A 12788-nucleotide genomic window follows, 5' to 3' on the forward strand; every position below is an offset into this window, starting at 1 on the left:
AGAGAAGGCAATCTGCTGAGGATTTTTGTGAGGATCGCACGGATTTGAGGATTGGCATGGTGACGGCATTGAGCCTTCTCCCCCCAGCCACATGTGGGCCCCCAGGATCAGGCTCTCAAATGGGTCCCTCCTGTATTAGAGTGTGGGCATTTTCTTTTGACCGTTCTGTACATTTTGAGAAGTGAGACGGGGTAGATTGTCAGCAACTTAAAGGCAGGTAATTTAGGAAGCCAGGGGATGGGATGGAGTGACAGATACAGCCACTGGCAGGGGGAGACAGACTTATCCATCAGAGAGGCTAAATCTGGGGCAGCAGTCAGCCCGAGGAAAATTTAGACACTCTATCTAGGTCTTTAGCCAGGAAATGAGGCCAGCAGAGACCCACTGCTCACAGGCCTCGCTTAAAGCCCTAGCACGCTGAAGGAGGGAGGCCCGCCAGCTGTGAATTTCCTGGGGTTTAGGTACAAAATGTGAGTGAGACTCACTTGAGTCCAGGTGGTGCCCCGGTGAAGGCTGCCCTGGGCTGGCAGGAGGGAGAGGAGTGTGTTCACGTTCACGTTTCCGGGGCAGCTGTGTGCTCTAGATGGAGACTATAGCTCACTGAGTCATGCTGTCCAGGGTTTCCTTTCTTTGCCTTGTTCATCTATATTATGGATCCACCTGCCCCCTTCTCCTTCCCCATCTGCATCTAGGTCACAGAGATGCTCTGGGAGTGCCTTGCTTGGGCCACTTAGAAAGGCATGTGGTACCCTGGCCCAGTGATAAGTTGAAGATTCTCTGATCTTTAAGAGGTAGTTTGGTTTAAAAGGAGACGCAGGGTCTGGTACCAATCTATCACTGACTGTGACCGTGGGCACATTTGCCTCTGTGTTGCTCTGGTAAGAGTGATGACTGTGCCTGGGTGGCTCCCAGGTTGCTGTGGGGCTCACTGAAACAGAGGGCAGGGGGTACTTTGTGGACCGGTAAGGCCCGGGCCAACTGGCGCTGTGTGATAGTGCAGCTCTGACATCCTCCGCATGGTGGAAAGGGCCAGGAACTCAAGGGGCGTGAGCTGAGAGTTCAGAGGGCACCGTCCTGGGCTTTTCTGCCCTGAGATCAGAAGATAATGCCTCTAGGACTTCCCCAGTGGTCCAGTAGTTAATGTTCTGTGCTTTCATTGCAAAGGGCGTGGGTTCAATCCCTGGTCCGTGAAGTTCTGCCTGCCGCGTGGTGCAGACAAAATCAAAAGAAAACAATGTTCTGCGTTTCTCCGGAAGACAATGCCCTTCCTTGGACACAGGTCCCTCAGGTGTCCCTGGCTCTGTTGGGCATGGTCCCATCACTCTCATCCCCTGGGGGAGGGCAGCTGGCCTGCCTTCCCTCTTCTGATTGAACTGTGAGAGCTCAATCTTGCACGTGGGCAGGCACACGGGAAATCAGAAATGCCCAGGACCCTTCAGGCAGGGTTCTTACCTGTGGAGTGCGCCCAGTCAGAACTCAGACTCTTGGAGCTGGAAAGGACCTCTCCCTTTCAGGTGACCTCCCTGATGGGTGTTGATTGTGATTCTGCCACGGGCAGCTTTAGAGGTGAGCTTTGCATTACTGTTCCATTATTTGAAAGCTCTTCTTTCCATGAAACTGCTTTCTACCGACTTCTTTCCAACCTCATACTTTGGCAACTTAAATAAGTCCAACAGTCACTGACAGGCGCATGATGTGGTGGACGAAGACTTCAGCTGCTGTGGGTCTCAGCTGACCGCAGCCTGTGGCAGGGGGTGCTCACTCGTGCCATCTTGGGCTGCATGAACAGGAGCTTCTAGCTGCTCCAGGTTTCTAGACTGTGTACCACTCCAGTCAGCACTCAGGCTACACTGGGACATTGTTTAAGAATCATCTGGATGAAATGGAAGGTGGGAAAGAAGTGAGCATCCAGGAAGAAGATTCTCTTTCTTTTTGCTCTTTAATATAGACCTTTCCCCCATAATGGTAGAAATCATGCTCTTTGTAGAAAACGTGAAGAAGAAAACAAGTTTTACCTTTAACCCTACAACTCCACAGACAGTTACTGTCAATTCAGCATTTTTCCTTTGTCTTTATTCCTGTAGATTATTCTTATATATATTTTAAACCTAATAGGGTCATGTTAGATACTCAGTTTTATGGGCTTTTTCATGATATCTTTCATTTTACCTTCATTAACACTATACCTTCGGCAATTTTCCAAATCATTCAACATTTTTTGAAAACATCACTTTTAATGACCAAGCACTGATTCATCATATGTGATGTTCATTAATCTTCTACTTTGGACATCTAGGCTGGTTTCACTATTATAAATTATGCCACAGTGAACATCTTTGTATATAAATCTTGGTCTACTTTTCTAATTATTTCCCTAGGATAGATTCCTATAGGTGGAATTACTGACTCAAAGGGCAAGAACTTTTAGACCTTCTGATGCATATGGCCAACTGCTTTTTAAAAATATGTACCTACTGGCACACCCACAAGCAGTATATGGACATTTCCATGGGGTTTTAATAATTTACTTTCTCTCATTTTCAATTGTAAAAAGATATCACAGAGTAATAGTAAGTAAAGGGAAATATTTGCAAGTTGGGGTATTGGAAAAATGGGGCTCTCCAGGCCAAGAGGCTGAGACCGTGGGAGGGTGTCCTCCAGTCAGGTCCTATCTGATCTGTTCTGAAGCAGCAAAAGCCAGGTGCCCATCAGAGCCAAGTGCCCTTGTGACTTCTCAGGTCTAAGCCCAGGGATGCGTCCAGCCTGTAACAGCCCTGCCGCAGCAGGTAGAGTCCACCAGAGAGAGAGAGGAAATATGAATCTGAAGCCACATCAAAGTTTATCGTCATTCACAATACCAGCTACTGAGAATGTATGGAAATAGAGGCTTTCAAACTTTTTGAAGCTCTGAACTCTTCTTGGATTAAAAAGAGGGAGGTCTACAAGAATAAAATTTTAAATAAATTTATATTATGTCTGCATGTGGCTGTGTCTACTGCCATCACACACAACCCCAAAATATTAGTGGTATTGAACGGCAAAGGCCTATTTCTCACTCAGCGGCTTGGCTCAGCGGGGGGCTCTGCTCCACGCCTCCTCGCTTGGAGAAGCCCAGGCTCCTGGAAGCTCCACTGTTGGCGGCAGCACTGGCTGACGTGGCAGGGAAGGGAACACAGCGTGTCACGCCCTGTCTGTAAAAGGCGTCTGCCTGGAGGGACACACTTCTGTTCACGTTCCACTGGCCTCGGCCAGGCCCATGGGGTCCCCCAACTTTCACAGGTGGACTGTGGCCATGCAGTGTTCCACGAGGACATCAGAGCCCTGTGAGCAGCCCCAGGGATGACCACTTATGGGCCACACCCAAAATGCCAGTAATAATTAGAAGGGGAAAAAATAGCAACGTTTTGGGTAAGAAGCTGAGGGGTGAAGGACATAGGGTTTGGAAGCGGACTCTTCCCTTTCCTTGGATTTTATTCCTTCTCTGATTCTCCTCAAAGCCAAGGGCAATTTCCCCCTATAGGCAGCGCCCCCACCCCCACCAACCTGCCTGTTGGGGTTTGCATTATCCTTGAGAACAAAACCTCTGTCTGGGTGAAAAATGAGGGCGTAATTCAGAACTAGAAGATAAGAGAGTATGTGCATCTAGAAATAATATCCTCCCACAGCATAAAATGTGGAGGAACGAAGCAATTGTCACAAAATGCTTCCAACCACCCTTGGCTTGATGTGTACCCACCAATACTACCTGTTACTGAACCCTGGGAATACAGGTCCCCTGGGGGAGCACCTGCTTGCTGGGAAAATACTTGTGCTTGCCAGCAGACTTGAAGGAACTGGTCCGGTTCCCTGGGTCAGCTAGCCCTGGGCTTTCTGGCTCACCTGTTCCCTTGGGGGTGAGTCCAGGGGAAGCTGCCACCAAAGCTCATTGTTTCCTGGATGCCTTGAGAAAAAGTCTTTATTCTGTGACTTCGGGTTGAGAATGGCTTTTCTTAGTCACTTCTAACAAATGCCACTCCAGAGATCTTGAATGGATATGTACACCCACACATTTCACTCTAGGGCTTGGGGGCCAGCCAACACACCTTAGGGTGTGAGTGACTGGAGCTGCCCAGCAGAGCACACATCTAAAATTATCACAGTATGTTGCAGAATGCTCAGATGCTTACTTGTGTCCAACTCTTTGCAACCCCATGGACTGTAGCCCACAAAGCTCCTCTGTCCATGGGATTTTCCAGGCAAGAATACTGGAATGGGTTGCCATTTTCTTCTCCAGGGGAGCTTCCCAACCCATGGATTGAACCCATGTCTCTTATATCTCCTGCATTAGCAGATTCTTTACCAAACATTCAGTCATAAGAGGCCTTCCCAGATGGCGCTGGTGGTAAAGAACCCACCTGCCAATACAGGAGGCTAAGAGACACTAGTTCAATCCCTGGGTGGGGAAGATTCCCTGGAGGAGGGTATGGCAACCCACTCCAGTACTCTTGCCTGGAGAATCCCAGGAACAGAGGAGCCTGGCAGGTTACAGAGTGGTCTGACATAGGGTCACAGAGAGTCTGACATGACTGAAGCAACCTAGGATGCACGCACTCCAGTCATAAGAACTAATGTTGGGATAATTTCTAAACCCTGCCCTCAGCATGCTAAGTGTGTTTTTGTCTCGTTTTGCTTGTTTATTGTTAAAGTTTTTTTTATTGAAGCATAGTTGATTTACAATGTTGTTTTAGTGTTGGGCGTACAACAAAAGTGATTCAATTATATGTCTGTATATATATTCTTTTGTCAAGGGTGTTGTAAATGAGCCCAGCGCATCACAGATCTTGGTTTCACTGAGACTGTGTGTCACTGAGTGGGATCAGGACTCCTCAGGGCTCAATTCTAAGTCTGGTACAGATTGTGCTGAATCCCAGGGTGTCCTCTGGGTTAGAGCGGGGGTTCCTGACCCCATGGCCGCTTTGCTGTCGCTGACTTTTCTTCCTCTCTGATTCTCTCCAGGCTCTTGAGCGCCTGAACCAGGTGCTGGAGGCCGAGAAGCAGCAATTTGAGGAGGTGGTGCAGGAGCTGAGGATGGAGCAGGAACAGATCAAGAGGTGGCTGTGGTGCCCTGGTGGGGCAGGGGTAGGGAGAGGAGGGTGCGCCCAGGCTAGGACGTGTAGGACCCGTGTGTCCCGCCAGGCTGGTGAGGCCTCCCCCAGGAGATCCTGACTGGTCAGTGACTTAGTTTGGACCCGTCCTCCCAAAGCTCCAGGACCTGGAGGGCCTAAAAAAGCCATAGAACCCACACCAAGGGGTCACTTCTGCCCGGGGGAGTATGAGACATGGGCAGGTTGCAACCAGACATCCCCACCAGCAGCGAGCCCTTCCTGCTGGGTCACATCTCCCTTACCCCAGGGCGGACAGGACAGGCTGGTCTGGAGGTACCCCTGGCCAAGACCCGCCCCAACATTCCCTGTCTTTTCTGCACAGTCTCTTTACATTCTGGCTAATGATGCCTGTCCCTTGGGCTTTTTTTTGTGTGTGTGTCTGTGTATGGTTTGCAAACCCAATTGCACATTGTAATCATCTAAGAGGATTATTAGGGCTTCCCCCATGGCTCGGCAGGTAAAGAATCTGCCTGCAATGCAGGAGACATAGGAGACACAGGTTCGATCCCTGGGTTGGGAAGATCCCCTGGAGGAGGACATGGCAACCCACTCCAGTATCCTTGCCTGAAAAATTCCCAAGGGCAGAGGAGCCTTGTGGACTAAGTCCATGGGGTCGCAAGGAGTCAGACACAGCTGAGCAACTAAACAGCACACACAAGAGGATTAATAGAATCTGCTGAAGGTAGAACCCAGAATTCTATACTTTAAAAACTTTTCCGGGTCATTCTGATGCAGTCGACCCGTGAACTTGGAGATAACTTCTCTGGGTACTGTAGGTGGTTTTGGTTGTAGTCACCATCATAACCACTACTGATTATCGGTCATAACCCAGAAGGATATTTTTCTTGTAACACCCTTATAAAAGAAAGTCACTGGACATGTATTTTGGGGCAGAAGAAGCTCAGAGAAACTCATCAGCTAATAGCCAGCTAATTCTGGAAGTAATACTTCCATAATTCTGCCAGATCCTGGAATGGAAGATAAGTCTCCTCCCTTGAGGATCTGGTTGGGAAAACCAGACTCACACTGAAATATCAATAATACTTCCCATAATGTACAAACAGGTGCTCAGAGGCATAGCACAGACTCCCTGTTTTATAGGAATTAAGATATATGTGTGATCCCTGTGGGCTTCAACAGGTTAGATTGAGCTGGGCCTTAAGGGGTGGTAGAGTTTGAAAACCGGGCAGAAAGGAAAAACATCTCAAGCAAGGAGAAGGGGACCCAGGCTTATTAAAATAGCAGCAAGGAGTTTGTCACCCCAGAGAAGGGCCTCAGCCATGTCCCATGTCAAGGTGAGTAGGTTCTAGCAAGAGTTGTCCTGGGAAGACAGGGAGTGAGGCTTTTGTTTCTCCAGCTGTCCTCTCTGCCCTTGGAGTGGCCTTGGATTTACTCTGACAGGTTCCTGTGTATCTGGAGCAGGTGACTTCAGCCTCACTTGGCCAGGATCCCCTTCATTCAGCCCAGGGCCCCTACAGCTGCTGGCAGGACCCAGCCATGTGAGGAGCTGGCCTTCAGAGAGCCCTCTGAGCCATACAGAGAGGTGTGGTGGAAGCTGCAACGGAGCTAGGAGGGGTGGGCACTGCCATACCCTGCCTTCTGTCCCCACAGGGAGCTTGAGCTGACTGCAAGATGCCTCAAGGGCGTGGAGCAAGAGAAAAAGGAGCTGCGACACTTCACAGAGTCCTTACAGAAGACGCTGGAGGTGAGGGGCCCCTGGCAGGCTGGTTGCCTGGAAGGAGGAGGGCTGGTTGGTTGGGCCACACGATGCAGTTTTTTTCCAACAGTGTTTCTCTAGAGGGTTATCTGCAAGGAAAACAGCCTGAAGGGGCGCTGATCTAAAGGGTCTCATCTCTGTGGACCATTGGGAACTCCAGCCAACACATGAGGCCCAAAGCAGGACCCAGAAGGGCAAATCCAAGTTTGCCTTTACGGTGACTATGGCCTTAAGAAATCCACCATCTTCAGTGCTTATATTTTTACACCAGATGGAGGACTGATTAGGGAGGGGGGCAGGGTGACCCACCGCTTCCTTCCTGTGACTCATTCACTTAGCTGCTCCAGGGTGACATTGAGCAGGAGGGAAAATCCATTTGATTCCCCAGAAATTGTGAGGGAGGAGGAGTTGGCATGTGCCAAGGAAAGAGTGCAAACACTTTAGCACGGCCAAGTGCCTGCTCCGGCCCCAGCCTCTGCTCCCCTCCTGTCCCCTCTCCCCTGCTGCCCCTCCCAGCACCATGATATCCCAACCCGAGCTTCAGACCACTGAGCACACGTGCCCCCAGGAAGCCATGCCTTTCATCCTCCCCATCCTTGCCCACACTGTTCCTTCTGCCCAGACTGAGCTCCGCGCTCTTCTCTGCCTGGAGGTTGCTCTCGTCCTTCTAAGACTCAGTCCGAGTATCACCTTAGTCAAGCCTCCCTGACTGTTCTAGGGGAGGGATTTGCTCTGAGCTCTGGGCCCACAGCACTTAGTGCATCTCTGAATGCACCTAACAGGTGAGGTTGTGTTTTCCAAAGGTGGGCATCACTAGATTGCATCTTAAGGTCCCTCCAAGTCCAGTGCCTCGAGTGAGCCTGGGATGTTGTGGGGGATCGTGATGGTTACAAAATTTGAGACTTGTAGACTGCAAGGTTTCTATTTTCCCTTGACTGATGGGGCTTCGTCAGTGGCATCTTTCATTTATCTGTCCCTGTCCCACATCACAGGAGGTGGTTCTTATGGGTAGTTTCAACTCCAGAATTTCTGAGCAGTACAAGATCCCAGTCTGATAAGTGGGAAGAATGTCTAAGTCTGCTTTGGGCTGGTTCCTGGTAGGTGTTTTTCACATGAGCCCAACACACTCCCTCACTTGTCCCTGGAGGAACAAGCACCCAGAACCTCGTGGCGCCCTTGGGCCTTGGGTCCCCATTGTAGTAGGTGTCGCTTCCCCTGGAAGCCATGCTGGGCTTTCCCCTGACTCCCTCGATGGAGGAGTAGCCTTGCCTCAGTGGGAGGAGGGAGATCCTAGTTGACCTTTTACCTCAAGGGATGAATAGACATTTTAAGTGTCCCTCAGAGGATTAAGTAAGGAGGGCCTCACTGGCCAGAACTGAAAGGCAGGTGAAGGCAGAGAATCTGACTTAGGCTGCCTCACTTCTTTTCCTCCCTCATGCCAGGAGCTCTCCATAGAGAAGAAGAAAACCCTGGAGATGCTGGAGGAGAATGAGAACCAGCTGCAGACGCTGACCAATCAGAGCGAGCAGCCGCCTCCCAGCGGGGGTCTCCATAGCAACCTGAGGCAGATCGAGGAGAAGATGCAACAGCTCTTGGAGGAGAAGCTCCTGGCGGAGAAGCGGTGAGGGAGCCCAGAAGCCCTGGGCTCATGGGCAGCTTTCCTTGAACAGGACACGTGGGCCCTTGGGTTCCGGTTGGCCTTGATCTGATGGATCACTCACTTCCTTTTGCCTAGGTCTCAGGTTCCCCACCAGGCAAGTGGGAAGCAATCCTTCACTATCCTAAGCTAACTTGAAATGATGTGAGTCATTAGGGCTGTCTAATAGACAGGCTGGACAGGTCCTCCCAGCTGCTTTTTACTGATGAGTCTGAGGCTTGGAGGACCTTCCTGAGCTCACAGAACTAGCAAGACCTGGACCCAGGACTCCTTGCACTGACCACATCACTCCCATTACCATCGGGGTGGGGGGACAGGACCCAGCCCAGCTCTGGGGCTCACCAAGCAGGGTCTCTGGGTTTCTCTAGCCAGCTCCCTGCACAGGAGCCACCCTCTTACCGGATGCCCCATTGGCAAGTGGGGCCCTGAGTGAGCGCCTCTCCCCGGGGGGGCAGGATGAAGGAGAATGAGGAGCGCTCCAGGGCCCTGGAGGAGGAGCGGGAGTTCTACTCCAGCCAGTCCCAGGCTCTGCAAAACTCGCTGCAGGAGCTGACGGTGGAGAAGCAGCAGGCTGAGCGCGAGCTCAAGGTGCTGGGTCACTGGGAGCGTTTGGTGCTCGGGGTGGGGGGGCCCTCCTCACATCCCTGCCCTCATCAGGCAACTTCCTGAATTATCCCTGCCAATCTGACCAGCTAGGCGTGGGCAGTGCAGCCGCCCTGAGACGAAGCCTGCCTGCGTTGTGCGGCATCATTACAGACACCTGCCCAGTGCAGGGGCTGAGTCCAGGCCATCGGGTGGAGGGCATAAGACACCAAGCAGAACGCGATAGCTGCCATTCAAGTCTGGAGGCAAGAAAGCCCACTTGAGCCAGGGGTGATCAGAGAAGGTTCCCAGAGGACTGGCAGCTGCCCTCCCCCCCACACCAGGACCCACTTCCCTCTCCTCGCCTCTGCCCTTAGGCTGAGGTGAAGGTCCGCATGGACCTGGAGAGGCGTCTGCGGGAGGCAGAAGGGGCCTTGCGAAGCCTGGAGCAAGGGCTCAACTCCAAGGTGCGGAACAAGGAGAAGGAGGAGAGGATGCGGGCTGACGTGAGCCACCTGAAGAGTAAGCCCTGCCCTCGGTACCAGCCCAGCCCCAGAGCTCTGCACGGCCGTCCAGGCCAGTGTGGATGGAGTTTCTGCTCCAGATGCCCTGCCTTCGGGCATGCTCTCGGCGTGGCTGCCTTTGGCTCTTGGATCTGGGGCGGGGGTAGCAAAGCCTGTGTTTCTTCCCCCTTCAGCAGGTGACTCTGATCTTCCAAAGGATGGGGTTGGGGTATTTCCCTCTGGAGCCCACCAGGATCCTGGGAAGGGGAGGGCAGCCGGGAGGGGAGGTTGCAGTGGAAATGTGGCCGCAGGGTTCTTTGAAGAGTGTATCCGGAATGCAGAACTGGAGGCCAAGATGCCGGTCATCATGAAGAACTCGGTGTACATCCACAAGGCGGCCACTCGCCGCATCAAGAGCTGCCGCTTCCACCGGCGCCGGTCCAGCACCTCCTGGAATGACGGTGGGTGTGGCAACCCCTGGGCACCAGTGGGCGGGATGCTCATGGGCTGTCAGTGACGATGGGCAAGAAGAAGGCAGGGTGGGGAGGCTGACCCAGCCCTGAAGTCAGCCAGTGTGCCTGAGCCCTTGTGGCCCCAGCCTTGGGCTTCCCCCAGGGTCACAGGAGCCCATGGACCAGCATGGGGACGATGGGGAGCAGGGGGTGGGGCGGGGCGGGGCTGGGGGTTGGGGACAGGGCTGTGTCCCAGTGGCAGGAAGGCTGTTCACGGCCAGGCCCCTGGGGCCACCATCTCCCCAGTGAAGCCGTCCCAGTCCTTCATGACCTCCCAGCTGGAAGCCGACAACATGGAGGAGCTGAAGGAGGTGGCCAAGCGGCTCAGCAGGGACCAGCGCTTCCGAGAGTCCATCTACCACATCATGGCCACGCAGTCTGGAGCCCCCTCCGCGCTTCCCCGGGGTGGAAAGTGATGGGCACCCCTCCCCTGGCGCCCCAAGGCCTTCCTCACTGGGGGCAGAGGGGTGGCAGGGGGAGGCCTAACTCCCCCCACTTCCTCTCTGCCAGAGCTCCACCTGGGGGGGCCAGCCTCACCCTCAGAGGACAGGGGTGCCACCCCGTCCCCCCACCCCAGATCCTACCCTTGTGTCCAGGCCAGGCCTGTGCAGGCTCAAGCTGGGTGCCACCTGGTAAAGTGATGGAGGGGCTGATGGTGTGGAGAGACTTTTCTGACTAGGGGAGTGGGGTGGGCAGGGCCCATGGCCCCCTGTAAAGCACCCTCTCCCCTTCTCTGACTCTGCCACCCTCCTTGACCCTGGCTTTCCCAGGGTTTCCAGCCCTCCTTTGGCTTCTGACACCCTCTGTCAAGGCCCCTTCTGTCGACCACACTGTGGGGGAGAGAAGAAAGAGGCCCGGCGCCCTTCTGGGCTGGTAGCCCGCCAGTCTCCACGGGCCCCTTTCCTGGGGGCCCTGGCTGTGGGGCTGCTCACTCACTCCCTCCTCAGGTGTGCTCCCCCACCTGCAGCCTCAGCACCCTCGAGGAAGACTTGACTCCCCCCGACCCCCACATCCCTCGCATATGTGTCCTGAGGGCCCTGGGCCGGAGCTGCAGCAACAGCCGTGCTGAAGTCTACCCCAGAGGACAGGTAGCAAGTCAGGGAGCAGAGGCAGGTGGCCAGGATCCTGCAACATCCACTCCCGGTCAGGCGGGCAGGCGGCTCCCTTGGCCAGCCGCCGAGGCCCAGCTGGTCAGCGGGGTCCCGGAGCTCTCCCTCTCAGCTGCCCCCGCTCGGATCACCTTGCCTCCTTCTCCCTGCAGAAGCTTTACCCCATGCAACTGCCACCGCGAGCCCTGGAAGATGGGGCTTGGGCCTGTAAGAAGGCTTGCAGCTGTTGATTGGCCCAGTGTCATCAGGGGTGAAGCTGGAATATCCGTCTGCAGCTTTTGTGGGAGACACTGCCCTCCAGGGGGCACTGAGGACTGTGTGTCCCTCATTCATGGACAGACCGTCTGCCTGGCATCCTCTCCGACAGGGCCTTCTGTCCCAAACTGCCTGAGTCTGTTAGCCTCTCCCCAGAAGGAGTCCCCATGGGGTCAGGGTGCCCAGGGATGCTGGTGGCATTGAAGGTGCTGATCCGCCGCTGCTCAGAAAAGGGAGCCGAGTCGGAGAGGTGGACAAATGGCTGCAGGGCAGGGGCCTGCAGCCTGCTCTGTGGGGAAAGGAACGGTACTGACTCAAAACACGGGCATGTCTACTGCTAGCCCAGTCCAGGCCAGGAGTGCTGCCCTGCTGCGCTGTCAAGGCTGCCGGAGAAACAAACCTTAATGGTCCCTTCTCCGTGGTAGGCGGGCTTCAACCAGTCTCTTCCAAGCCTAGGTGGAAGCAGAGGAGCGAGAGTTTCAGAGTCAATGCATCTGAAAGGCGTGAGTCTCCATGTAAAAGCTTTAAACATGTAGGAACCTGCACAAACCTGGAACCCATTGATCTATCATGTGTGCGAGACGGACTTTGAAATGAGGACGGTTTATCAACCGAGATGACTATTTTATTCTTTGTTTTTAAAGAATCAAGTTAATAATGCTTTGCTCTTGGAGAGAGATTTTTCAAATGCACTTCCCCGCCTGGGCAAACCATTAACCAGAGAGGAAAGTGCTCTTTCATGCATATTCAGCAACCTCTAATTTTTTTCCTCCTAGCTCACCCTGTACTTTCCATGCCTCAGGCAAGTTTGGGTTATCTTCAAACAACTGATCAATCCACACGTATTCATTTGTTAAAAACTTACTCTGTACCTAGCACTGTAAATAGAAAGAGAATAACACCTCTATGTGAAAATATGTAGGGGTAAAAATTACTGGAAATATATTGATCTGATTTTTTTTTACAAAAACGAAACCCTATTTCGTTGGTCGATTAAAAGCGTTTCCTGCAGTGTCACTCGCATTGTGGTAATTGCTAAAGAGATGTTGCCCCCTGCAGGCTGAATGTGGAATTACGGAACTGCCTGCTTGTGGTCATTTAAACGCACGTGTCCGACATGGCACCCCACTCCAGTACTCTTGCCTGGAAAATCCCATGGACGGAGGAGCCTGGTAGGCTGCAGTCCATGGGGTCGCTACAAGTCGCGGACACAACTGAGCGACTTCACTTTCACTTTTCACTTTCATGCATTGGAGGAAGAAATGGCAACCCACTCCAGTGTTCTTGCCTGGAGAATCCCAGGGACGTC

General features: G+C 53.1%; 1 protein-coding gene across 4 annotated transcripts in view; it reads left to right on the forward strand.

Annotated features, from left to right (window-relative positions):
* Positions 1–12496, forward strand: part of PLEKHD1 (pleckstrin homology and coiled-coil domain containing D1) — a 32594-nt gene extending 20098 nt beyond the window's left edge. For 2 of the 4 annotated variants that reach the window (XM_042252676.2, XM_012181906.5), the window contains 7 exons: positions 4996–5090; positions 6756–6849; positions 8304–8482; positions 8974–9106; positions 9478–9622; positions 9915–10064; positions 10362–12496. In XM_042252676.2, coding sequence (XP_042108610.1) covers positions 4996–5090; positions 6756–6849; positions 8304–8482; positions 8974–9106; positions 9478–9622; positions 9915–10064; positions 10362–10531 — 966 coding nt within the window. In that variant the 3' untranslated portion in view covers positions 10532–12496. Of the gene's footprint in view, positions 1–4995; positions 5091–6755; positions 6850–8303; positions 8483–8973; positions 9107–9477; positions 9623–9914; positions 10099–10361 lie in introns of those variants that run through there. The other 2 variants (XR_006060440.2, XM_042252677.2) reach the window with 2 other exon arrangements.
* The last annotated feature ends 292 nt before the right edge of the window (positions 12497–12788 follow it).

This window comes from Ovis aries, chromosome 7 (assembly GCF_016772045.2).
Source record: "Ovis aries strain OAR_USU_Benz2616 breed Rambouillet chromosome 7, ARS-UI_Ramb_v3.0, whole genome shotgun sequence".
Lineage (NCBI taxonomy): Eukaryota > Metazoa > Chordata > Mammalia > Artiodactyla > Bovidae > Ovis > Ovis aries.